Below are 27811 nucleotides of genomic sequence, written 5' to 3' on the forward strand. Positions count from 1 at the left end.
ATTATAGCTACTGATTAATGTGGTGTGGCGAACTTTGACTTGTCAATCTGAATGTAAATGTTAATTTGTATATTATGTCTTTAAAATTCAGTAACTAAAACCAGCTAGACTATATATGTGTAATTGAGACAGTAATTTTAGAGTAAAAACAGAAACTAATTCATAAACAAACTGCTATTGTAAAGCTGACTGGTCCTATTGTCAAAGTTTATTTTCTGGACTAATACCATTACTGACCTTCACTATAATAATACTGTCCACGACTAGCAATACCATCTCATTTACAAGATGTACCATACTACCTGGTCTTACAGCTCGGCTGTTTTAACAAATATAATTATATATTCCATTTATATCACATGCACAGAGGAAAGTAATTATCCCAATAATTAATGGTACACTGAAACTACTTGCATGATTCATTCTGAGTTGATGGAGGTAAATGTTTAGTGGTACCGTTATACTGAGTAATGAACTAAAAGTGATAGTACTTTTACATAGCTATTAAGGTAACTCTACGACTGCTCTATTAGAGTGTTAAGGAGCTGTGCTGTCAGCTGTGGTCGATTAGCTCACTAGCTATTCCATTTGATTCCATTACAATTGTTAGATACAACTGATCTGTGTTTCTACAGCACACTTCCTTGTGAATTTGTTGATGGTAAAAGGACATGCTGTCAACATTGTCAGTGCATGTATGTTGACAGTAGCATACATACAAACATCTGATTATGAAATTGTACACCATGAAGAGTCCTGTGGCTGGCCACCACTGGTATCCTGATCACGTGATCCATCCTAGAAAGATCAAGCACATAATTATAGCCAGTTAAATACAAACATCTCCCTGTACAGTAATGCATAACCTGTAAAGAGGTTCCAGTTAAACAAGGACAATATAGTTAGTCCTAAAGTGTCTACCCATATTACACAGGTTTCACTATATGCTACACATGCAGTTTTAGCTAACGCATTTTGTTACAGCATAGTGTAAGTAGTCAAATTATATGAAAAATAAATACGTACTAATGTTACATCAAAACCAACATCAGGAATTGATTAAACAAATATCTACTATAAAAGTATTTATATAGAAATTGCATCTAGGCAGGGGCATAGGGGGGGGGGGGGGGGGGGGGTTCAGGAACCCTCCTGTAAAATTTAGACTTCTGAGTTTACAGCAGGACCCTAGCACACCATTTAGCGTGGCAGGACAAAATGAGTGACTAATAGTGTATGGCACAGCACAACCTTGCATTCATCCCTCAGGGAAGGAACAGAGGTAACATGAGCCCTCTTGAAAACTTGTTAAGAAGATCGATATACTCCAATAGAGAAGTCAGGTATATACTCTAATAGAGCAGTCACATACAGTCATGCCTGTAAATATCCATACATTGAGGAACTTCTTTAGTGGCGTTTTTCAGACATTCTAACATCAAATGCAAAACTGAGCATGACCTTATACTGCTATAGCTTTGGTGTGCAGTGTTTAAAGATATAGAACTCATTTACCACTTGGGCACGCATAATGACTCCATGCTATGCATGTATTTGTAGTTATAATGTTTTGTTTGTAAGTCATTCCATTTGTATTAGTGGATTCATGGTTCTTATACCAGTGGGATAACTATCACTTACAGATGTCTCTATGTGTTATACTGTCTGTTTCCACTAGGTAGTATTAGCTTCATCCTAGGGGCACTTATATGCATTATAATAAATGTACTATTTTTGCATAAAATATATCAATTTGCTGAGTTTTGATTCATTAAAATATTGAAAGTCTCTCAGCAGCTGGGGGCTGCACCCCAAGATCCCTGCTTCTGGTAACTCAATACTGCTGTCAGAATCCCCCTTTAAAAATCCTGGCTAGGAGTGAACCAGTTGCCAGCATCACATGTAAGGATATTGTTACTGATATTAAGGAACCTAGGAAATAGGATCAATTAAACTATAATCAATTACAACAGGGTGGACCACAGGGCTTAATAAGAGGGGTGCCAGTTATACAGAGTAGGGCCTGGAGTACTCGAGTGGGGGTGTGGAAGCTCACTGAAGGTGTGTGCATTTTATAACCTTTATACTCAATTTTTAGTGTCGATTAGTGTCATACAGTGGAACCCCTATTAACAAATTTCAAGGACACAATAGAAAAACCTCCATAATAAGGAAAAAAAGTTTGGTCCCAACAGGTCTGGTTAATACATTTTTACCTCTGAAAGAGGAAAACCTCTATATTACAGCAAAAAGTGGCCAAGAATGCTGGGTCCAAAAATGTCTGTAATAGAGAGGTTCCACTGTAGTAAAGTTTCCCCATGTGCTGCTTTGTAGTGTCACAATTCACTCATGAAAATCACAACTGGCCATAGCACTCACTCAGAAAAGATATAGCCTCTATTGCTGTATGTGCACGTGGTGACTGTTCTATTAGGAGCTACAGCTACTCCAACCTTTTGTAAAGAACAAACATGACTATTAGAGTATTTGACTGTTCTGTGTTATATGGACTGTGATAAAGTATTATTTGCATCAAGACACATGTTGTGTGGCCAAGAAAGCTGCGAACCACACTGCATATATTAACAGGAAGAAAGAAAATGCAATTTTTACATATGCTTAGCTCTATAGTACAGCATGCAGCTAAAATGATTTTTTGATTTAAATACCTAACTTAGTAAAACATTTACCATTTCATATTAGAATGGATGTCATTAAACATGCCACACAGGCAAAGAACCTGACAATAGAAAGCCATAAAGCCATAAAAGTGCTTAATGGTGTACTGTACGACAGGAAATTTAAACAAAAAAAAAACATTGATGAATTTGACAAATCAGTTACAAATTTGCCAAATGTCCGTAAGCAGCCCTAAAAGTACGTGTTTAGATCATTTAATTTGTTAATGCTATGAAGTGTGGATTCATCAGCTTTCCCTTTCGTCAAAATTTCCTACTGTACAGTACATGCTGAAGCATTTTTATTGACAAGCAAATCTATAGAGGGTGATCAAGGGAGATTTCCATCCAGCTCAGCAGGTCATTATTTTGGCAGAGGGCTGCGCTGTGTGAAACCACAGATGTGCAACATATATTACTTCTATTGTACTTCACCTTAAGAGGAGTAACTAAAACAGATTATTTCACCATACTTTGAGAGATTTTCTCATTGCACCTACAGCTGTAATGTTGAAATAAATTCACACTACAAAGTCAAAAGCACTTGTATGGTTCCTGGCCGGTCTAACATTTGACAAGTTCCAAAATATTCCCTTAGGCAATTACTTTGATTGTATTCACTACTGGAAGATTTGCCCTTGAAAAGTTAAGATTTCATTGGTGGCCACACTGAATTCAAGGCATTTTCATAGGATAAACCAACAATGAAAATATAATCTCATGGACTATTCATTGATAAAGTTTCATAGTTTAGTTTAGCCAAAATTGAACAAAATTTCTGGATGTTTTTTTAGGCCACCTGATAAAAATTTCACAGGGTTCGATTTTTGTTTCATTGGATTTCCATGGAAACTACTCTCCCAGTAGTGACATCAAACCATTTAGAACACATTACTCAACTTCCATAGAAAATTTGTTCCTTCTATCGCAAAGTGAACAATTCTTGCAAAATTTGTCATTTAGCTGCTTCACTATGGATCTGTCCTGTACAGTGAAACCTCTCTTAACAAGCTCTCCAAATTAAACTTTCTATAATAAGGACGAACATTTTTGGTATAGCTCTATATTAGCTGCCTCTGAAAGAGACAGGTCATAAAAGTGTCCATCACAGAGCCGAGATCCACTGTATGTCAGTCCAGGCAGTGGTCAGCAAAAATTGATTTATTACAGTGTGCCAGGTGTGTATGTGTGTGGATGTTGTGCGTGTGCGTGCACGTGCAGTATGTACAAGTGATTCTCAGAATACTATAGCTAGTGGTTAAGCACATGATAACTATTTGCATGCATAGTATTTGCCTCAGTTGTATTATACATGTACGAACAACGCATAAGCAATTTACAGTACCTGATTTGAAATAAAGCCTATCAAATAGCTCTTTGCCAGTTCCCGAGCATCTTGTGAGTGGTGATTGTCTTCAAACTCTGCAGTAGCATCTTGTCCTAACTCAACAGGTTGATCCACATTGCATTAATACACCACTTTACCTGCAAATTCTAATAGTATATCTCCACCGCCTGGATGCTGTCAGGATTATATATAATAGCTGGATTAGTGGGCGTGGCTCGAAAACTCCATATTATATTTAATAGCTACAATATTAATTAGTATCTTACATCATTTAAAAAATCTGTCACGTCGTACACGTTGTCGTGTATAATTATCCAACAAGATTCGCTCGTGTTGTGTTTAGCTACATCCTCTCTTGTGAATTGTTCTGACATCACCTTTCAACTCTAACATAAGTTATTCGTGCAGGTGTTGGGGCTTTGACCGAAAATGTTAGCGTACGCCGAGGAAGACAAATGAAAGTCAAAGCACAAGCGATGGATGCTGCAGAAACTTGGGACGTTCTTCTGTACGGGGAAACCTCCAAGGTTTGTACGCACACGATGATTTGCAAAGCGTCTATTTTAACTACGGCAGGTGAATGCGGCGAAACTGAAAGCGCTGCTTGTGGACTTCATGACCACTTATATTACCTCAGAAGAAAGCGCGTTTAACATCCTTCCAAGGTATATACTGGTTAAATGAAGCAATTCAGATGTTATTCTATATTTCTGTAGTGATTTGTTTACAGTGAGTAGCTTGTTGGTGCAGAAACTAGTAACGCAGATCCGACACGCGTTTATTACATCACACGGGAAGAACACGAAACCTAACGTTGGAGTATACAGCGTGGTGCAGTTCCTAAAGCAGGATGTTAACTGTTATCTGATGTTGACACTAACCCTGGTGTGTCACAAGGTATGGGGTGAAGGGAGCACAGTTAGTGACATAGTGGGTGGGTATACTGTACACACAGGTCAACGTATACTACCCTGAGCTGGCAGAACTCATTCTGGTGATTCTTAAGAGTGCTCTCTCCTCAATGTTGGACTTCATGCAGAGCTCTGGTAAGCCACAACTACAGTGTAGTGCAAGAGTATAATTTGTAAAAGTTTGGAAGTTCAGTACTATGAACACTTTTGGACTTATGCAATTTAGGTGACACTTGTTTTGAGATTTTTCTCTTCCTAGAACCTGTTAATGACATAATTCAGATATTTTGTTAAGGTCCTAGTACATGAAGTAACTTCACTTGCACTGTACAGGGTACACTATTTCATCATCATACATGGATGTGTTGTGCCAGATACATGAAAACATTTTCAGTAATAAAATTAATGGCAAGCAGTCTGCAGCCACTCTGGTACATAGTGTAAATACTCTGTCAACTCCTGTCAATGAGCCAATACAGTGAAACCCTCTAATGGGTAGAGGAAAAAACCAAGTTTGTCTGCCAGCACTACAACATAAACATTGCATGTGCAAGTATGTGTATCATCAGCAAACTTATTAATAGAATTAGGAGTTTAATAGATTAATCCAGTACCATACATTTTACTAATACAGCTAGAGAGGCTGAAGTAGCCTGTCAGAATGATGTCTATACCAGCCACTGTACATTAGGGATCATGGAGGTTTGGGCTTTTCTGGCCAAAATGTCACCCAATAATTCCTTCATTACAGCTTCGCAGTGTTGGTTAGGTATAAATCAATCCCAAAAATGCCTGCAGAGTGATCCTAAACCTTTCAACAAGTTTCTGTGGAATTTTAAACTAAATTTTCTGCTGACTAACAAACTAACTGACTAATGCCTCCAACCAAGCATAACTAAGGCTACAGCCTTGATTTCTTCACTGTTCAACGCCACTTCGGCCCAAGATATGCCTTTTCATCAACTGCAGCAGCTACAGTGTGTGCATCATGTACTTAAATTTTTGTAGTATTTGCTGTAATAGCAAACACTGCACATTTGTCCTCCTTTGTGCCCCATTCTTTCTCCACTACCGTGTAGGTGTTGATTCATTGTAATGCGCTTCAGTGGAGCTGGCTATTGTGAGAATTGTCCGTAGTTTCTGTAGTGACTGAATTGATTGCAGAGATATTTCTTGTACTGTTCTTCGTTTGTAATGCTGTAGAACATGAGCGGAATGGCCGATTCACTTTTAGGCTTTGAAGAGTTTGTGAATAGACGAAGTATAGAATAGATACTTATTATTTGTACTTAGACATTTGCTGTTCAAAGTTCCATGGTGACAAATATAGTTAATTAGTAATTACTATACTTGACTTTTAATTAGCAAATTAATTGTTAATTACTGAATTAGTACCTGGTTTTATAGATGTAGCAAAACATCCGACTAGTGTATATCAAGTTTAACTATGTGTTCCCCAGATGATTTGGCGTTGTTACCAGTTTACCAAATCTGCAAGAGTGAACCATCTCAAGAAACTGATGAGACCACTCTAGATACTGATAAGTTGTTTTTCAATACTCCTCGTTCGTTTCTGATTTACCTGATTGATCAAATTTGTGTAAAGAAAGAAGAGACTTTTAACTTTTTAAACAACTTCAGATTTTGTCTGTTACTATTGTCAGTCTATGAAGGATTGTGTTTTAAGAGTGGCCTGTATAGTTTAGCTCGAATATCTGACTGCGTTCAACAGCTACACAGTGTTACAAACCTTCTTAATGACACCATCAATCACTGGTCGAGATGTTGCCTACAGTTGAGAGATGCAAGCAGTGTCTCTGCTGGAAAGACAACACTCTTCTATGTCACAGCCATCCTCGTACGCATCTGGTTATCTGTTCCGGCTCAATTCTCACACATTACAACAACCGAAGACTTGAAAACAATAGTATCCAAGCCGCTTTCTAGTATTATAACAGCATGTGTTAATCTTAAGATGAACCAGTACGATGCCAGCCCTGCTATGAGTCAAGAGCTTGGTATTGTGGCATTAGAAATGCTATACTCTGTACTCAGCTATGTTGATATCTGCAATCAGGGTCCAACCCATTCGCTGAGTGTGGTTACTCCTCTCATGCAGAGTATCCTGACGGATGAGTGTAATGGAATATTTTTGTATTTAGTTGCTAAATTGTGTATTTCATCAAGTTTCACTGTCAGTAAGGATGGAGAGGGTAAGGGAATTCAACTATTGGTAGCAGGAATTATCGACAAGCTTACTTCAATTGCGTCGTACATTGGGAATGAGCGTAGCCGTTGTATTAAACCATCAACAGTTAAAATAAAGAACACCAGTATGTCAGATGGAGTGGGTTTAGCAGAGTCTGAAGTAATGATCAGACATATCAGTAAACTGGCTATGTCACTATTTGGTATTTGCGGTGACCTTCCCGATATACAGATCAGCCTTATTCGACTGCTCTCACAGACTGTTTGTGATCCAGTGGTGATCATAGAGATGTTTCTTCCCAGTTTGCCATCTCGTCTGCCATCATTTTATGATAATCCTTCCATCTTGTCTTTGTATCTTGACCTTCTTGAGAAGGCTTGGTTTCAGCAGTCGTCTGATGTCGGAGGTGACTCAAAATGGTGGGAGATTCTAGGAAATTACCTGAAGCTGTTAAAGTGTAGTGACCACACTGTTGTCCTAGAGGTGCTCTATCACATTCAGTGTATATTGGGCCACAGCAGTGTTCCACTTAAGACACATCTTTGTCAGTATGTGGTCGGGCCATTCCTTAGTGATCAACTGAAGTTGTTTAAAGATGGTCTCACCAGCAATACAGAAGTAGACCCCAGTGATAAGAAACGTTACAACTCACTCGTGTTTTTACTGTTGAAGCTTGTTGCTAAGGTAGTTTCTGAGGTATCATGTTTGCAGCTACTTGCCGAGGCAGGTGTGGTACAGCTACTATTTGTGCTGCTTCTCTCTGATGAATTTCATGATAGCACTGTCAAGTTACTGCAGGCTATTCTGTTGTTGAATGCTGAATGTAAGACACAAGACTCCCTCCCAGCAGTACTCAAGACAATCATATTGCAAGTGATGCATTCTGTTCTAAAGATAATGGTGTCTCTATCAAGTACCGCTACAGTACGTAAAACTATCCTATCGGTTGCTGACACTTCTAAACCACTGCACACTGGATTACTGTCAGAGGTTGACGTAGATCAAGCACACAGTGGTATTGTGAAGTACTTTGTGAAGAAGAGTCTTGCTGTTAACTTGGTCAAGGATGAGTTTTGTCATGACTTTAAAATCTGTTCCAGTCTTTGGGGGATCATTGCTTGTGTAGTCACGGAGGATACATGGCTCTTAAAATATGCCAGTGATAGTAACTTATGGGAGTTGGTTATGGTGATGGCTCCAGGGCTTGGTGCTTTTCTTGCCACAATAAAGAAGCTAGAAACAGTTGAAGATTTGGTAGAGCAACTCTGTGAGACAAGTATCGTTGTGTTATGCCGACAGCTGCAGCTAGCTTGCTGTTTTATGAGCACAAAGGAATCTGGGAAAACAGTAAGCGTACAAAGATGACAAAAGTTTGGTGGGGCTGAAGTTTGGAAAAAAAATCAACAAACTTTTATCTGCCAAACTTTTGTTCTTAACTGTACATATGTAAGTACTATCTTTTGAAAAGCATTTTTTCTCCTTTGTAGGCACTAAAGATGTTTTTGAAGGAAGTTCAAGACTCACTACAAGGCAGTAAAGTGGCAGATGCTACAAATGGTCACAAATTGTGTACTGAACTGGTGAATTGTTCAACAGCTTTCCATCGTCCTAAACAAGACCGCCAACCAGCTGTAGTCCCATCAAACACACCTGTACACACCACACAACACAATGTTGTCGTTGCTAACAGGAAAAGAGTGTGCAGAAAGAGGCTTTCCAAGGCTGAATTAACAACTGTTATGTCTAATCGTATCAGCCGCTCATCGACAACAGATGCTAAGGAGAATGGTTATGATGCTGATATCGAGAAAGAAGTGATCGTCGAAGGAGCTACTGTTTATAGAAATGGCATCATGCCACAAGATGGCTCCTTAGGGAAAGTAACCTTTGTGACTCCAATATTTTATGCGCTTAGTTTGATTCATCAGTCCACTGTATCAGAGTTGTCTGCAGCATGGTATGTACGTGGTGCAGCCTTCCTAGTTTTATATCTACCTGATCATGTACTGTATGTATGTATGTACGTGTGTATGCAAATTTTTAACCTTTGACTTCACGTTGCTTTACTAGTAATACTGGAATCTGAATACAGTGGAACCCTTGAAGGGCACTCGTTTGTGGTGCTTATTGGTAGTAGTGGGAATAGATTTCCATATGTAAATATACACAGCAGTTAAGTAAGTGTTATTTCTGATTCTAGTGTGTGTAACATCGAAATATTCCTGAGACACTTGTTAATGCTACTAGTGTCATGTGGAGAGAACATTACAGTGTGTTCACACAAGGTGGGCACTAAATGGCATTACTTGCAAGGTGTGTACTAGCCCCTCCCCCTGCAGGGTGTCCTAGCTCACTTGCTGCACAGCTGTGGTGCTATTTTCAGTAACGTGTCGACAACAACACTACGTGAGTTAGCCATATGCCCATTGTTTGTTGAGCCATGCCTTCTTTTTCTCTGCAGGATGCTGTGACCTCGTAGCTGAAGTAGTGTATACTTTAAACAAGGAACAGTTGAGTATTCAGGAAGCCAAACAGTTAGTAACGTCTTTTCAGAATAGCAAAGAATTGTTGGTGAGTGTGTATGTGCAGGCATACGGGGTAACCAGTATGCATTTAGCCATTAAGCACTGACTGGGTGTATTACTGCTTAATTTTGTAACTGCTAATTTACGTGTTCTGCAGGAACGGCTGCCAAGCTTTCTATATCGACTCACTGATATTCCATTCCGTCCGATGTCATACATCAAATTCTCATACCCCAAACCACAAACCAACATCGACGAGGCAGACTTAATGACAATCCCTTCAAGTTTGAATATCTCCAATTTTACATCAAACGGCCTGTCAACCACAATTTGGCTGTCTGTGACAAAATATCCATTCCCTGCTCTAGTCCACCTGGTCTCCTATCCTGTAGATGAGCAGTGCTTTGCTCAAGTGTGGGCATGTTGCTGTACAGGAAATGTTATAGTGAGGTAGGTGGAGTGGGGCATAATGTGAATTGTACAGTTGCCACCTGTTTGCTCTTATTTTGATGCAATAAAGAGAGTTTTAGTATTGAGGTTCCTGTCATGGGTCCCTAACAAAAAATAATTAAGCTAATATATATAATGGGTCACTGTTGTCATGGCAGCCTGTGTGGTCATCTGGACTGGAAACACCTAGGGGAGGAGGCGGTTGCTACAAGTGGCTCAATGGCATCCTATGGTAGTATCCTCACGCCTAACATGTGGAACCATCTTGTGATCACCACCCATAAGATATCACAGCACCGAAGTGACATCCACAGCTACAAGGTACTTGTAAATGTACAATGATAACTAGGATTATGGCCTCAATAGATTTATGGCCTCAATAGATTTAACCCCCAAATTTTGCCCTGGCTTAATAATTACTTTTCTTACACTGTTCCCTCTGCACATAATTACTTCTGATTTTGTTACAAGAAAACTGTTGAACTTAATACATAGTATTCTTGCTATTTGACTTGCTAAATGTTGAGCAATTCTGATCTCTATAGTCTTGCCGAGTTTTACAACCTGTAAATTCACCTGCTTGAATGTATGTACAGAGGCTAAACTAACAGTAGACCCATATATAGCATGTATACCACACCTTCCATTTGTAGGTCACAGTAGCAGTTGATGGAGAGGAATTGCCAGACTGTGTTTTGGAGGCAAACATGTTGTTGCTACATGACAAAGGGAAAATCTGCTATATGGCTGGGGGAGTCACCAGCGAGCACACGGAAGAGAAGAGCCTTGAGTTGCTAGAGGCTTCCTCCCAGCAAATATCATGGAAACTGGGCACCTTTGTTGTGTATCAAGGTGAATTGTGTATTTCATTTTGAAGTAGTCAAAGTATTAATTTCAATGAATTACAGGAGCATTCTTTTTTTTTTTTTCATAAATGCTGGAGAAATTTTATAGTTGCCATTGTTTTTTTTTATAAGAGCTAGGTGTCCTTGATTCAGGGGTCTATAGTCTTATAATCTGGACACTTACATAATCCAGACTCTTAGCTAAGGTCCTAACAAAAATCAGGACACTATTGGTTAGTCTCAAGGTGACCATATTACACACATACCACCGTAATACTAGTGTGTCTATGAATCCTCATGTGTATGCCTCCTAGGTTGTATCAACTCTAATCTAGCAAGACAATTGTACCTTTTGGGCCCAAACTGTGCGTCAAGTGACCTTCGAACGTTACGTCTTGCTGGCATCCCTCTGGAGTTCACCAGAATGTCATCAGGAGCGTCACGAAAAGATTGGTTGTTTACTCGAACCTCACCAGTACAGAGTGCAGTGATACTGCTAGAGGTGTGTGAGTTCATGTTATGTCATAATAGGTCACACTTTTGTGTAGCAGTAGGTGTACTGTATTGCTGATTTGACTTCTTTTGTTTTCACTCACTTGTAGAATCCACTACTTGCTTATGGAGGTTATGACTGTTTAAAAGCATCATCATGGCAATATGCTGAGCATATCAATGCAGAACGACTGAAGCAATACATTTGTTTTCCACAGTTGGAACGAGTTTCGTTACCTTCAGCTGCTCAACGCTGTAACCAAATGCTTTTCCAAGATGCACTTGTATCAGCAATAGGAATTAGTGGTATATTGTACATGTATGCTAAGGTTAGTAGTTGTGCAAGTGCTTGTATTGTGGATAATTTTGTGTCTGAATGTAAGGTGGTTGAGGTGGGCTGTTCAGAGGAGTGCCAAGCTAGTTGCCTGCAGTTGTTGTTAATGGTGATGAAGAGATTGCCACATGTGAGAGCTGAGTTTGATGAGATCGGAGGAGTGGAATTAATACAGCAAGTGTTGAGGACACCACAAGCTGCTGTTGGATATAAGATCGCTGATGTGTGTGTAGTGTGTATGTTGTGTGCGTGCATGTGTGTACGTGCGTCCAACAGTCCATTTTTCATTCTGTCTGCTTTCTCCATGTAGCTATTATTCAATTGGTGTTGTGATGGCAACACAAATCAGATCACAAACACAGACATACTCAAGCACATTCTTCTTGACTGGCATATTTGGCATAAAGCTCCAGGGGACAGTTGGAATTGTGTACTAACCAAACTCACATCACTACTCAGCCCCTCCTGTAGCCATCATCATGAAAACCTCGTACAGTTCAATAAGGCTGATGCCATTATTAAGATACTGCTAACCAGCAAGGTACATTTCATCATCATCAAGTCCATATGGTCATTGCCCTCATACAGTTGTGAGGATGATATGTGCATGTGGAGTTTTGTGGTGTAACTTTATACCAAGAACCTATTTCAATATGTGTCCATCAAAGGCTTTCCCTTGTGCTATATGCGATAGTACAGTACTGGCTAATCCCAAATCATATAAAATGAAGGACTTGTAAGGAGCATCCAGGAAAATAACTATACACTTTAAAAGTCTCGAAGGAGCTTTATAATCCTTTAAACCCATTTTCGGTGATCTAAAATACACGGATTCTTTTCAATAGTGTTTATTTCAATGTAACTCCTGTGGTTCTCATAGTGAGAGTTGACAGTAGCCATACTACTGCTATATGGTGTTTAGCTGATAAAATGATACCTTCACTGTGTTGTTATGTTGTTGTTTAGGAGAGATCTACTGAGAATCTGCCTCCACTACCTGCGGACATCGTTAAATTGTTTGTGGACCTTGTTGGGTTTCTGTTCAGTAGTCCTCCAAATATGGAATGTTTCCGCAACATATGCGACCACCTGCTAATGCCAGATGTTAATGATGTCAAATACATCTCCTTTACCAGAAATGACTCATCCTTCTCTCTACTTGAAGGTACAGCTGTAATTAATTTTGTTTATGTGGTGCATGTACAGTAGGTACTTTGTATTTCTTAAACTGGAATGCTTAGTGACAGTTGCATACACACACGCACGCGCACATACATTGCATGCACACAGCAAACACACACACAATGCATGCACGCGTACATGCACATTGTACAGTACACACACACATGCGCATTCATGCACGCACGTGTGACGCACGCACTCACATACACACACAAAGCAAGCAAGCAAAGCCTTCACCTGTGAGCTACTCAGGTGATAGGAGTCAGTGTAGGCAAATCCTCCTTGGGACAGGATTGGTAACCCACTGGAGGCTGTACCATGTCCCACTGGTGAAGGTGTGGGCAACCGAAGTCCCACCTGGACCTTTACTGGCTGTGTGAGACATGGACAGTTGGCATTTGCTTCCCCAAGTACCCATTGATGTTACAGCTGGGTGGGCTGCTTTCCCAGTTGACACCAGGCCACCAGGCCCCCATTTAAACAGCTGGGTAGACTGGAGCAATGTGAGTAAAGTTTCTTGCTCAAGGAAACAACCACAACAACACCAATTTGGCGTAACTGAGCATCAAACCACACACGCACACTTTGCCCCACCTAAATTCCCAAGTTGGTTGTTTTCCCAAGCTCCGTGAGACCACTCTAGTATTTCTCTGAGGTGGTGTTCTGTCATGTTCTTGTGGGTGTGTGGGAATTTCAAGTGTTGTAATCCCTCTATTTGTTTTTTTCTAATAGAAGCACCACCTGCTGTTAGTCAAGAGGAGTCCATGTCATCTTCCCCATACATGATTGTCAACATCGATGCCTCCAATGGTGGAGGACAAGGAAAGGCTCCGGTTGTGGCCTCTACTGTTGCACTGGATAGCATTGATGAGCAACAGTTACCACAAGACATGGGTGTGATGACTGAACCAACACTTGAGTTTGATATTCAGCCATCCATTGATCGTATTCCTGGCAGCTCGTACAGCAGTGAAGACCGAACTACCTTCTCCTGGGTGAATGTAACAGGTATGTACTGTAGGTGGAGCAGTAGTAAAACTTTTCCTCAAAATTCCAGACACCTCCATAAAAGAACAAAGGATTTTGGTCCCATCAGGTCTGCTTAATGTACTTAAAGATGAAAAACCCCTTTACTGCAGCAAATATGGGCTATGAAAAAGTCCAAGTCCAAAAGCATCCACATGCTGACTCAATAACAAGTGTTCTGTGGGGGAGAACCAGTGAATCTTGTACAAACCCTAAGTTCACCTTTGTTCAAAAAAATTGTTTTCAGATCAGCAACGTGTTTGCTGAATGAAGTCGTTGCAAGTAGTAACTCTGTATCATTCATAAAACAGGTGCTGCATACAATCACAAAGTTGTGGGTTTAATTTATAAACTTCACAAATACGATTTGTGTCAGGAAGAATTAATACAGATTATTGGAGTGGGAGGATAATCAGCAAACCATTTTTTAAAAGTTGTGTACTTACTATAAATAAAATCTTACATAGTTTAGGTAGATGCTTTTAGAGAGGGCTACTCCACATGTTGTTACTTATGCAGGATTGGTCCCTTTGAGGGAGGGAGATTTGGAGGATGTTCCTGCCAGTTTGGAAGTTGGTCTGTTAGCAGAACTACGTAAACAGATTATTCTTCTGCCGGACGGGAAAGTGAAGTTTGCTTTTGGGAAGATCTTGAATCATGACTGTCTTCTAACAATGGCCAATAATAAGAGTGTCCTGATTAGAACTGCTGTTGTGAAGGTGTGCGTGTGTGTGTGTGTGTGTGTGCGTGTGTGTGTGTGTATGTGTGTGTGTGTGTGTGTGTATGTGTGTGTGTGTGTGGCAGCATCCAAGTAGTTGGAGCATAGGCGTAGTAATTGTAAGGTTCCAGGGTTGATGTCTAGTTGCTATTTTTGCTCGCATTGCTCCATTCCACTCAGTTGTATTAGTGGGTACCTGGGGAAACCTATCCCATGTCTCACATAATGGGTGAGGTGTGGGGCGCAGCTTCACCTGTAAGTTGCGGTTAACCTCCTGTTGGATACTAGTGTTGTGCCAGGAGCATATCACAGTGGGCAGCAATGACATAGTATGTGTGTTATTACATCATATGACATCACAGGTGTTAGGAGAATATTTCAATAGAGCTACAGAGGCTACTAAGATGGACTTCATCACAATGAAGGGATTTGACCTGTTGGGTTCCCAGGTAACTAACACCATTGCACAATAAAATAGCCAATCATATATAACCATTTCAGCTTAACAAGTTTACTGTGTCACTGGAATTAGTTACTGCACTAATGTCCATCGTGTTGGATCGGAATGTCGACCAGCGTAGCTTCCTGTGAGTCTGGAGTAAGAATTGGAATGTACTTGACTGTTAATTGTATTACTCCACTCCAGTTCTGGTAGCGTTTCCATTCCTGATCAGCTGTCTGGGTTCCAGAAGCACGCCGTAATTCCAATCCTCACATGTGTCATGAACACACTGTCACAACCAATGCTTTGTCATGCCACCCTCAGTGTGTTACTGCAGGTAGGGTAGGGTGGGGACTGTAGGTAATGATGTACTAATAAGAGATAATACTGATTATGTGATTAGCTGATGATTCAAATTCCCATATTGGCCATTAACCAAAAACCATTCCAGTTTTTATATTCTCCAAATTTCACATTTAATAATACAGTGTTATCTCAAGAAAAATAATAAGTATCAGGTGAAAAACGAGTGTCAAACTTGCATGCGTAAAGTACAGCTGTATAAGAAAAAAATTGATTACAATAGAAATATTGTTTGCTTTAGTAAGGTGAAAAGTATGCACTCAGACAACTATTTTATCACAGTATTTCATCAGCTTGTGTGTGTGTGTGTGTGTGTGTGTGTGTGTGTGTGTGTGTGTGTGTGTGTGTGTGTGTGTGTGTGTGTGTGTGTGTGTGTGTGTGTGTGTGTGTGTGTGTGTGTGTGTGTGTGTGTGTGTGTGTGTGTGTGTGTGTGTGTGGTGTGTGTGTGTGTGTGTGTGTGTATTTCTTTAGAGAAACTCTGTGTATCAATAAATGGGCTTCATTTTGTGGAGCACAGATGTTTGGATAGGTCCCACCATACCAGGGTAACATGGGTAACTAAAGCAAAATACTGTAGAGCCCAAGTGGAGTGTTTGTTGTTACTTGTGTTTCCATACCCTAGCTGTTCCAAACTGTACCAGGAATGGCGGTCTTTCTTCATGAACATGGCTTGCTGAAGGTGCTCTGTCAACTAACCGTAGTGGCCAGTGACTCAATGAAAAGGTAGACATTTTGTTAAAATCATGTCCATGTCATTATTGCTGTATTTGTAGTGAAGATAGTGAACTCATTTTGAAGGACGTGTTTTGTTTCTGCAAACTAATAGCATACCTTGCAGCCAGGTATTCTAATTTGTACCACCAGATGTGTATGTAATGTCAGTTGTGCATACTCCTAGCTCCAGTCAAGAGAATGTTCTTGGAATATTGGAGAGTTTGTTGGTGTGCTTGAAGCAGTGCAGAGAGAAGGTTGAACAGTCAAAAGGTATGGGCAAGTGTGTACAACATTCTGACATGGGTGACTGTCAAAATCTGTTGCTTACCAAGTTGAGTGCTGTTTTTATTTTTTGTATAAAGACATGTATTATAAAGCTGAAATCTAATAGTGGTCAAAGCTATACCTATTATCTTGTACAAAGATTTGGTAATATATACTGTACATGTAACTACAGTTGCAAGTCAATACATTATAAATTCTTGTGCTACTCCGTATTTATTTTTCTTCTACTTGTAGACAAAATCAGCAAATCAGTTCTCTATCTTCACTTGTTACACTGCAAGACATTACAATCAACATTAAAGCTATTTCATGAGAACTTGGAGCCTGCTAGCATACCCACCTTGCCAGCTGGAGACCAGACCACTATCTCATCTTCCAACTTGTCGAGTCACTTCCTCCGAGTTGCCATAGCAGCAGTGGACATGGTGGTGTACAGCAGCCACGCCTACAAAACTGAACAAGTTGGACTGTTCATTTCTAAGGATTTGTCATTGCCAACTGGAATACGACCCAACAGCAAGGCTACTGTGATGGAGTTTAACTTAGCATTCACTAAATTCTTATTGTACTATTTCCATAGTGCTCTCATTGCTGATCCTAAGAAGGTACTTGACTGGAACTACTGCTGTACTGTTTAACAAGTGTGTCTTCATGTGTTAGTTTTCTTCTGTTCCATCAACATCAATTCTCTACAAATATGCTAATGCTCATCGTAACTCTTTGTTTGAGCAGGTGAGGGTGTTAAAAACTTTTAGTGAAGTGACTAGCTTTGTTATCAATGTTCTTCCCTTCTCTAGTATGCTCGAGTGCTGGGCTTCCTTTGTCTGCCAGTCCACGACATATCCTTCCATTGTGTTGTGTTGGAAGAGTTTAGTGAAATGGAAGACTCATCCACTTTGCTAACCACCCTGTTGAACAATGCTACATTGAAGAAGAGAGTGAGTGAGCTTGTTATAAACTGTTCTATCCTATAGAGATATAATTATTGTATTGTTCTGCTATTTCTCACAGCTTGCCTCAAGGCTGATTCTGACGATAGTCAACATTCTTACAGCACTTCCTAATCTTATGGATAGTCCAATCTACTTGAAGCTCAACTCTCTGTATGAGACCATCATCAAGACAACCAGTACAAGTATACGACAGTCCACCCGGCTCACATCCCTTCTCCAGTGGCAGCAGGAGAGTGATCCGAGGAAGAAACAGAAATTAGAACTAGCTATTGATGAGATGAAGAATGTGAGAAGATGTGTTACTACTTGCCCTAAACCAGAAGATTAAAATTTGAAGAAATTGACAAAATAGATTTTCTGCCTTCTAAATTTGTGGCTTGCACTGTCTTCTAGAGTAGTATCCTTGTGAAACCTGCTCTCTTAGCAGGATAATAAAGTTGCCTGTTTAAACCAGCCAGCCCAAATGTGTCATTTGTATACAAATAATTTTGCCAAATACAGCCATCTGCTTACTATGGTCAGGAACTACGGTTACTGGAGTAGACTTGTTTCACTTACTCCTGTTGTTATCAATGTGTTTGATATTGTTGGATTATCAAATTTGGTCTCTACAGAATGACCAGCGATGGAGGGACCGACACGAACATGATAGTCAAGCGTACGATGATCGTAACAAGAAACTTTTTAACAGGTGAATAACAAACCCATCAAATTGTTCAACCTGCTTATACTATTTTTTGTTTACACTAACACAAATGGGACCATGGACAAGTGTCCTAGTTTCCAAGGTGCCAAGGGTCCAGCTGCACCTTGCAACCAGCCAAAAGTGGGATCATCAAAAGTGACCCAATTTTCAAAGCCAGTTTATATATATTGGTACCTCAACTAAAAGTCTGAGTCCTTAAGTGTCCATATTAACATTAGGAACCCACGTAATAAATATGCTTTTAACTTTTAAGGCTCTTTCTACCAATGTTTTTTCCTTCATTCCTTATTATCCTCTGCAATTACCAGCACACTCTAATAGGACAGTCATATTACACTGCTTTGTTAAAATAGGTGAATGTTCTATTAGAGTATCTTGATATTTTATTCTGGCTTTATGCTAGCTGCATTTAAAAAACATCTCCAAGAGAATTTTATATTGTACTGCAAATAAAATTTTTGAAGTTTAATTAACAAAATCATCTTATTTGTTTAGAGTTATTCTATTTACACCTATATTATTTCCTGAAAAATTTCTGGCTTATTGTGTAGTTCCCTGCTTAATCTCTTTACAGGATCCTGGACAAGATGGAGACACTTAGTCAGACAATTAGCAACAATTCCAATGATGTATCATCACGTGTGATGGACAGGCAGAACAGACTACGTCACTGGTCACTGCAACTGATACATTCTGCTACTCGAAGAGAACGTGAGATCCTTGGAGCTTGGAGGAAGATCGTGTTACACAACACTCATGCTTGGTAAGTGTTAGTGAAGAGGTTAAAAATTGGCACAGGTATAGATGACCTCCCTTGTTTTATTTCTATGATCCCTACTCAAATACAAAATGTCTTATACTTGTTAGAAAGTACTGTGAAAAGTAATGTTTGGAGCAATAAATATTAGACCATGTCACTCAAAATGTTTTACTCTTTATCTCTCCAGTAATTGACCATCCTATTTCTGCAGTTGTAACTAATTGTATGTTCAATTATTTAGTGCCCTATGGTGTAATGAGGAGACTAGGACAATGTGTTGGCAGCTGGACCCCACAGAGGGTCCCTGCCGTGAGCGACGCAGGCTCATGCTTGTCCCTCGTAACATCGACAGCAAGTATATCCTGAATGAAGAATGCAAGACAGACAGCAAAGGTAGACTAAATTGTATATCAGTTTCTTGAAATAAGCAATATTTATGTGTGTTGGAATTTTATATTAGAAGTCTATATCCGACCAAATTTTGTGGTTCACTTTAGGGGATTCACCTCCTCTGGCGTTCATATTTGAGAATACTGTCTACCATGCCAATGCTGCATTCAGTCAGAAGGCAGATTTAAGAGATGATGAGAAAATGTTAGTCGTGTGATACAGTGTTGTGCATCACATGATCCATGATGATATCACACAGCGTATTGGTTACAACATGTCAGAGTATCAGTCAGGACAATTGTGTGGAGGGGTACTTCATTATCAGTAAGTGATGTGGAACATGTGATTGTACTAGTTGTAGCTAGAGCCTGATTTGGCCATAGATAATATAGTACAAGTAGGGATTTGCAACAGTGACGTCATTTGAACTAATAGTTTTATGTACGGACAATCCTCGTTATGGGTTTGATGGGTCTTGGTTACAGGCTCAGAATCAGCCTCGCTTCACAAAATATAACCTTCATACAAATCTTCAGTCATTGGGGACTTATGATGCTTAAAATATTCTCGTACCTTATCACAATCCTTAGTAATAGTGCCACAAAAATTATTGTTGCCACGTCTGAGCAACCATAGCAAGGAAGTTCCGAGACAAACTGGCTGCAAACCGCCGTGATTTGATAACACTCACTTAATCTAATAGTGAATAGGAAAGTGTCAAGGTAAATTCAAAAAGAAACAAAGTAGAGTTAGTGAGATATGACCACTCAAAGTCCCTACCTGTAATGAGGATTGTCCCGTAGTGACGTCACCATTGTGAATCCCTACTTGTACTATATTATCTATGGCTTGGCCATACGAACTTAATTGTTGGTTTTTCATCCACTAATAGTCAAAGTAGGGGAGAGTGGATTTTAACTAGTTAGCTGAATTAGGTAGCACTTATGACTCAGAATGTAACTTTCTTAGTTACTTGGAAAGAACTTGATGACCACATTCAGCCACCAATGACACCTAAAATCATTGATGCTGTGATGCATTATGGAGAACAATGACGTGGGCGGGGATGAGAAATAATAAACGTTTATTATGTGGCCTTATTTGAATTTGTGATAATTGAAACCTGCTCATTTGTTCACTACTCTAACAGAGCATACATTTGTGCCAAATGCTTGAACAGTTTTGACCTGCACACTATGTTTGGTCCAGACCATAATCTTTGATCCTATTATGAAGATTTTTCTCTAATTTGGAGAATCTTTAAAAGAGGGAGTTTCAATGTGCATCCTCTGTACACTGGAGCCTGTCATGAACTCCTACATATTCCAGACACTTAGCCTAAGGTCCCAAAGTATCATAAACTTGCCTGGGACACCTTGATAACTAGGACACTATCAAGGTGTTTATATATCACGTTATACTATAGTACTGTTGATATATATGTTGTTTCCACCCAGCTAATCATCGGTTCCTGTTTCATGGGAACAAGCCACTGGATGACCCAAGTATATCAACTGTAAGTAGTAATATTAATGTGGCTTCTTGTTACATATTTTAATTTTGCAGCTGTTACCATGGGATAGCGAGAGAGCGTTGTTGTCATGGGATCATGATGAAGTGGTAGAGGTACATCGCAGACGATACTCACTGAAGGTGCGTCACTGCCACCCTTAAATTTTGTGACATGGTGTGCATTATATAGGACAATGCCATGGAGATATTCTTGTTCAATGGCATCACTATGTTCCTATCATTTGAATCAACCAAGGTGAGTAAAAACAGCCCCAGTATTATTCCTGAAGGCAGGCATGTTTTTCACTTGTATATTTGTAAGTGTAACCCTCATCTTCACTGCTTACAGTAGTTTAATGGGCCTTTCACTATCATGTTAATTCAACCAAGTCTTGTGGACTATACAATATAAATAGCGTACAACAATTAAGCTTCTTTCTCATTGGTTACAGTACATTATCCCCTTGTACAGGATAGAAACACAATTCATACAGAAATACTCAATCTCGGTCTGGTGAACATTGTTGACTCGGGTGAGGCGGATGGTGACAAATTGCGAGTGTTAGTAGAGAGGTGAGTATGTAATGTCACCGTGTCCCCCAGTCTTGTGTGTCGTGTCATGTCAATATGACACCTATAGAATCTTGTACACTCTTGGGGTAGAAAGCAGAAATCAAGCACTGTAACCTAGATAGAATTTCTGTAATTTACATGGACGGAAATCTCACATGCAATTTTCACTGAATATCATAGTACCTCTCAGTCAGCATTCATGATATTAAGTATACTTCAAAGAAGTAGTATAGATCATAATTTCAAGGAAAATAGGGAATTAGTTAAGGGTTTTTAAAAGTGAAATGCTATTCAACATTCTAATATAGCTATCAAAAAATACCTCCAGCCGAAACAAATGCAGTAAACCAGGCTACTGTGTACAATAGGGTCACCTGTCTAAATTGACAATCATAATAACCCATTTTGTGTATACAGTGACCTGCTTAACAAGGTCAAGAAATTTTGGCCTGAAAAAATGTTTCACTGCATGTTTAGTGTTGATTTTAAATATTAAAGTTTTCATTATATATAGACCTGTATCTGCGTTGTATGCATAGTTTGTAAGTACTATCAGTTACTATAGTACTTGAGTGAGAATAACCATAGTGTTAATGTAGACACTTGAGAACACTACATAATCCAGATACTTATGGTCCCTTAGTACATATGGACACCCCAGTAATCAGGATGCTGTTGGTATCATATTCTGTTGTACTTTCAAATTTTTACCACTCAGTAGGTAGTACATGCCAGTAGTACGTTGGGATAAGATAGTGCTTAAGTAAAGTTGCCTAACTATCATGTAGTACGTATTTGACACCTCACTCTCCCACAGCTGGCAACAAGGGGAGATCACGAACTTTGAATATCTGATGGAGCTGAACAAACTAGCTGGACGAACATTTAATGATCTGATGCAATACCCGGTCATGCCTTTCATATTAGCTGATTACCATAGCAACAGCTTGGATCTCTCCAAGGAATCAGTGTTCAGGTGAGACAATTGTAAATTTTGTTGCAATTTGTAAATACAATTATTGAGTATGTGAGATGCTTGTGTCCTTGATGTTCGTACTAGCTACAGTGTAACCATGTGTAATTGTAGGAAATTTCATCTCCCAATATCAGTTCAAGATTCCAGTAAGATCCAGAAATATCTTGACACTTATCAAGTGAGTCAGCCACACCCCTATAGCCACTTTGCAAATTACAGCTCCTCCCCCTTGTCTGTAGTATCTTCATGAAGAGTACAAGAAGGGGCAACAGCCAACTGACCCTAATCCTCCATCCAAGCCATACCACTATGGCTCACACTATTCTAATAGTGGAATAGTGTTACACTTTCTAGTGAGGGTTCCACCCTTCACTCAAATGTTCCTTGCATTTCAAGGTAAATGATATTATTTTATATTGTGAGACCTCGTCTATATCCTAGTACAACTTAATTTCGATAATTAATTGAGGTCATGAGGTACATCTTAGATCGCTCCCCCAGACCCTTATTGTCTTACAAATTTCAGTGTAGATCCCTGCAGTAATGTGACTGTTCTATTAGAGTATTCTATAAAATTAATTTTGTTCTGTGAAGAATAAAGAAAATGTGTGTGGTATTGTCTACATGATGCTCATCATTGTCATATTCAGGTAACAGTTTTGACATACCTGACCGAACATTCCATCACTTGGCCACCACATGGAAACTGTCCTCATCTGAGTCAACTTCTGATGTCAAGGAACTAATACCAGAATTCTTCTATTTCCCTGAGTTCTTGATTAACAAAGAAAGTATGTGTCTGTCTGTCTGTCTGTGTATTCATGTGTGTGCGTGCGTGTGTGTCTGTGTGTGTCTGTGTGTGTGCATCTGTTGTTCACCAATGTACTACAAGTTTCATTCATTGTCGCATTTATTTTAGGGTTTAAGTTTGGAGAAAGACAGTCTGGTGAACGTGTGGATCATGTGATCCTCCCACCATGGTCAAACAATGACCCTCGTCTCTTTATCCTCAAACACAAACAGGTCAGATGGCAGACATTACATGATGTCACATGATCTCATTGTTATTCCTCTCTCAGGTACTAGAGTGTGAGTATGTATCCAGTCATCTTCACGAGTGGGTGGATCTTGTGTTTGGTTACCGGCAGACAGGCAAGGCTGCTGTTGAAGCAGTTAATGTGTTCCACCCAGCGGTGAGTTTTGCTGTATGTGACGTGCTGTGCAGTGTGAGGGACTGTGATGCACCATATAGTGAGTTTTGTGATCTCACCTTTTATAGCAGAAGAAATGGCTGAATAAAAAATTGATTCAATAAGAGATCATAATTACAGGAAAGTTAATGTATCAACTTAGATTTCTGGCTAGCTAACCTACTTCTGTTTGATCAACAAGTTTGGCAAACAATGTTTTTGGGACAAGCCATGCATTCAGGTTCTGGTTAAATAATTTTATGGACTTATATAGGAAAACAGCCAAGTTACTGTCCCCTATCTAGTTGTTACCATAGAAACATATCAATTAAAAAATTGTAAGTCAACAAAGCACAAAGTGTAAGTCATCACTGACCTAACTGGAATGTGTAATTGTGCTCCTTTAACTATAAGGTATCTGTTGACCATTAGTAGTGTAGTCATCCTCAGTGAGTATATATAGCTAACAAACTGTTAAGAATGAAAAGGGGAACCTGTTGATGTGGACACTTGAGGACCCATTATCCAGTCACTTAGTTCAGGTCCAAAATATCCCATAGTACATAAACTTGACCTGGACGCCTTGATAGAGGTAGAGAAGGAATTTCCCCTACATAGCATTTAGAGTGACTTAAAGAATTTTTTAACTCACATTTCAGTCTTTTTCTGCCTTAAAAAATAATGTTACAGTGATGTGCCAGTATTCATCCTACTATAAAAATAACTGCATTTCTCCCTTGGAGAATGGGTGGCTTAGAGAGCCGGCCTTTCTGTGTAGCACTACACTGAATGACTTACTGTACTTGTCTTGATACAGACCTATTACGAGGAGGGATTTGACATTGACAAAATTGAGGACATCACCCAGCAAGCGGCTTTAAGGGCAATGGTGAAGACATATGGACAAATGCCACGTCAACTCTTCAAGGAACCTCACCCAGCTCGTAATAAGATGACCGTCTTTACAACATTCAGAATCCGTATTGGTTCAGTGCTGAAGCGACTCACTGCTGAAACAGTGTTTGATAAATTGGATAATCCTTACATCCCACTCTATATCACTCCTTGTAAACTAAAACTGAAGATGCCTAGCCAGTGTTTTATTGGAGACAAAGGGGTGAGAAATCTTGAAGTGGTCGCTGCCGAGTCAGTTGAACGATACCCATCATCTCTGCTCTACCTGAGTGACTCAGAGGGTCTCATCGTAGTGGGGCCTAACTCTGGCTTCTTTCCTGTCACATCTGGTCCTCACTCCTCCCTACTAGTCTTGTGGAGTTTGTGGGATAATGCAGTTGAAGTGAAGTCGTTTACAGGAGAAGAAATAAAGCTTCACCATTCTCTGCTGGATAAGGTAATTCCCTGTATTTTGTGTAATGTAATTACCACCCTGGTTGTTGTTGTGTTAGGTTACATGTTGTGAAGCTGCCAGTAATGGACAACTGATAATACTGGCTGGCACCATGGGACTGGTGTATTGCTGGAGCATCACTAACACTCCTCAGGTGGTGCTTAATAAATGTGGTGTATGCTTATCTTATGGTGTATGCTTATCTTATGGTGTATGCTTAACATGATGTGTGCCTTATACACGTATTATTTTTGGTATATGCTAATTTTTGTAATTCTCAGATATTTAAAAGAAAAAAATGTAGTTTTACTTTCTTCTTTTACCTGCTGTAGATATTACGAGCTGATTCTCTGACAGTCCTTCGTGGTCACGAGGCAGCCATAAGATGTATGTCAGTCTGTAAACCATTTGGTTTTGTAGTAACCGGTGGTGATGACTGCACGTGCATTATTTGGGATACCAATCGGTGAGTATGTGTTGGTTGTTACTGTATAGCTAGAAATTTTCAAGGGACAAAATTTTTGTTAGTGATGTAGCTTCGTGAAAATATAATCATGAAATGTTTTAGGTTTATACACACAGCTACTATTACCTTACCAAAACCGTTTCCTAGACTTTTGTGAATAAACACAAAAATCGTATTTACACAGTTTCACAAAAGTTTAATCCCTCGAAAATTTCCCACTATACAGTACTTTATCATAATCATAATAGCTTAAGTGACTATGTTGATATTGCAAAGTGTTTGGTAATTGTGTATTAAATTAGCTAATTCTGCAAGTGTCATTTTGAGTTAGTAGTTATTAGAACTAATTTGTGATAACCATGATGATATTACATCCCCAGTATCAGCTATATTCATTGCCTCAAGGACCACGAGGGACCTGTGACTGCTGTCACCACCAGTCCCACTCTGGGGGATATTGTAACAGTGTGTAAACAAGGTGTGTGTGTTTAGCTATGGTGAAACCTGCTAATGTGGACACTTGAGGACACCTGCATATTCTAGACACTTAGCTATGGTCCTGAAGTGTCCCTAGTGCCTTGATAACCATGACGCTATTGGTTGGTCCAAAGATGTCCACACTACACAGGTTTCACTATAAAGGGCTGGTGTATCACATGATCAACCCCACCCCATAGCCACGCCCACTACTGAGGAAGATACAGCAGCACCTACAGGATGTGTCCTCAGCTTATGGAGCATTAATGGAACTCTGGTGAACAGGATGAAGATTGAGTCAGAAGTGACTTGTCTCACATATACTACGGCACCTGAGGGTGTGTATGTTAATGTCATTGCCACAGGGATGAGGGATGGTAATGTCAGGTGTGTGTGTGTCATGTTGAATGTACGCATACACACACGCGTGCGCACACGCATACACACACACAAAACAATGGCAAAGCCCACTTTGGGGTACCTGTTGACCACTTAGGCTTTTGAGTCTGTATAGGCATATCCTCCAGTAACTCACAGAAGGACCGTGCAAGGTTCACACATAGAGGCTGAAGTTGCACAACAGACCCTAAGCAAAGCAAGGATAGTTGGGTTTTGCTTCCCCAGACCACCAGGTCCCTATTCTGCCATATATGACCAGAAAAATCTAGCTAGTGATAACATGAAATACATATACTTCAAAGAAAAAAATATGCAAAGGACCATTACTCAGGAAAACAAATCTCAAATCCAAGAATAAATTATAGTATTAATTCTTGCTTAAACGTATACACCTTATTTGCCTACTCATGATAATTCAAATATGTTTGGTAGTCCCAAGGGTATGCATGTCACTTTGTGCTTATTTATGATGCGGTAGATGTAAACAAAATTTTGTAATTTAGAATGCCTTCACACTTGTATGTGAAAGTGAATACAGAGCTAAAACTATATTCAAGGAGAGATCTCAAGCCAAATTCCAACTCCATAGATCAATGCAAACAAAAGTTATGGCTGCTAATATAAGTGCCTGTAGTTTAGTCACTATACAAATCAATTCTAAACTGCTCACCATAATAGGACTGCAACCCATTCTTTGGACATTGTAGATATGCTGAGACAATAAAAAGAAATTGTGCGAGTTTTTGCTGAGAGTCACATATATCCAGTGAAACCTGTACATTGCTTATATCTACAAGTAAATCTCCTGTGAGTAGTACTAATACGAGGCTGTACCATATTTCACAATTGAAGGTGTGGCCAAGTGTAGGCGCTCGACATCCGTCCCACTTGTTGAACCTGCACAGCTTGCACATTCAGGGAATTAGTGTCCTTTTGTCTTTTTCCAATTAGCAATTTGTAGACCAGCAATTATACACAATACCTAAGTATTTTATCTTTGACCAAACCAAGTACCTCCCTCATGTGCTCTTCACATTTCAGATTATGGAGTTCCTGGGATCTGACTCTGATCAGAGATGTGACCTGTCCCCAGCCAAGTCCAGTCAAGGTGGTCAGGTGAGCAGAAACTATATATTGAGCTGAAACAAAACAAAAAAAACAGTGTATATTTGCTGAAAAGACCTTCAAATTAATTTAATAGAGCAATTAGCTATAGTATTTGCAAGTGAGCTAAATTTCAGAAGTTTCTTGAGATATTAGCTCATAATATTGAGTCACACCCCCCTTTCTCTTCCTGCAGTCTGGTGTTCAGTAGTTGCTCCAAGGAGTTGTATGCTAGCTATGCTAACAAGACTGTTACCTGCTGGATTAAACCAGAAGATGATAGTGAACAAGGCCCTGGTGGTTATGTGTTAGTAGACAAACCTAAATTACTCGTTACGTAATATTGTGAATTTGTATGGTAATTATTTTTAATGATATCCGAGAATAAGCGGAATTTAGTTTATAATTATCGATTGTGGAAACGATATCGAAGTG

The 27811-nt window shown here is 39.5% G+C and overlaps 2 protein-coding genes across 2 annotated transcripts; one reads left to right on the plus strand and one right to left on the minus strand.

Annotated features, from left to right (window-relative positions):
- Positions 1 to 640: 640 nt before the first annotated feature.
- LOC136269233 (cytochrome b5-like) lies at positions 641 to 4494 on the minus strand. Its single transcript, XM_066064736.1, has 4 exons — positions 4293 to 4494; positions 4164 to 4200; positions 4024 to 4118; positions 641 to 798 (listed from the first exon to the last, which is right to left on the minus strand). Exons 1-4 carry the CDS (start codon positions 4398 to 4400, stop codon positions 730 to 732), a joined length of 309 nt encoding a protein of 102 aa, XP_065920808.1. The 5' UTR covers positions 4401 to 4494; the 3' UTR covers positions 641 to 729.
- On the plus strand, positions 4327 to 27770 carry LOC136269186 (lysosomal-trafficking regulator-like). The gene is made up of 51 exons (XM_066064681.1): positions 4327 to 4553; positions 4603 to 4691; positions 4743 to 4923; positions 4982 to 5072; positions 6398 to 8493; positions 8634 to 9103; positions 9347 to 9431; positions 9486 to 9552; positions 9608 to 9717; positions 9829 to 10121; positions 10280 to 10442; positions 10775 to 10973; positions 11281 to 11468; positions 11569 to 11787; positions 11842 to 12015; positions 12103 to 12333; positions 12759 to 12957; positions 13707 to 13982; positions 14520 to 14719; positions 15081 to 15167; positions 15220 to 15305; positions 15365 to 15497; positions 16146 to 16246; positions 16297 to 16365; positions 16422 to 16507; positions 16757 to 17127; positions 17183 to 17254; positions 17320 to 17460; positions 17534 to 17761; positions 18090 to 18166; positions 18756 to 18944; positions 19183 to 19334; positions 19439 to 19535; positions 19591 to 19655; positions 20789 to 20847; positions 20898 to 20984; positions 21034 to 21099; positions 21316 to 21416; positions 22234 to 22392; positions 22504 to 22570; positions 22632 to 22788; positions 23043 to 23183; positions 23312 to 23415; positions 23472 to 23585; positions 24400 to 24933; positions 24989 to 25084; positions 25263 to 25396; positions 25777 to 25874; positions 26074 to 26260; positions 27314 to 27388; positions 27573 to 27770. Exons 1-51 carry the CDS (start codon positions 4482 to 4484, stop codon positions 27715 to 27717), a joined length of 9681 nt encoding a protein of 3226 aa, XP_065920753.1. The 5' UTR covers positions 4327 to 4481; the 3' UTR covers positions 27718 to 27770.
- Positions 27771 to 27811: the final 41 nt, after the last annotated feature.

Source organism: Dysidea avara, chromosome 10 (genome assembly GCF_963678975.1).
Source record: "Dysidea avara chromosome 10, odDysAvar1.4, whole genome shotgun sequence".
NCBI classification, from domain to species: domain Eukaryota; kingdom Metazoa; phylum Porifera; class Demospongiae; order Dictyoceratida; family Dysideidae; genus Dysidea; species Dysidea avara.

Bases quoted from the DNA above. Each gene is read 5' to 3' on its own strand.
- LOC136269233 (XM_066064736.1), bottom strand. From the start codon at position 4,400: ATGTCAGAACAATTCACAAGAGAGGATGTAGCTAAACACAACACGAGC. The intron at 4,201-4,292 runs GTAAGATACTAA...TAATCCTGACAG, and splicing joins TGACAGATTTTTTAAATGAT to CATCCAGGCGGTGGAGATAT. The intron at 4,119-4,163 runs GTAAAGTGGTGT...CTGTTGAGTTAG, and splicing joins TATACTATTAGAATTTGCAG to GACAAGATGCTACTGCAGAG.
- LOC136269186 (XM_066064681.1), top strand. From the start codon at position 4,482: ATGAAAGTCAAAGCACAAGCGATGGATGCTGCAGAAACTTGGGACGTT. The intron at 17,762-18,089 runs GTGAGAAGATGT...TGGTCTCTACAG, and splicing joins CTATTGATGAGATGAAGAAT to AATGACCAGCGATGGAGGGA. The intron at 19,656-20,788 runs GTAAGTGATGTG...GTTTCCACCCAG, and splicing joins GGAGGGGTACTTCATTATCA to CTAATCATCGGTTCCTGTTT.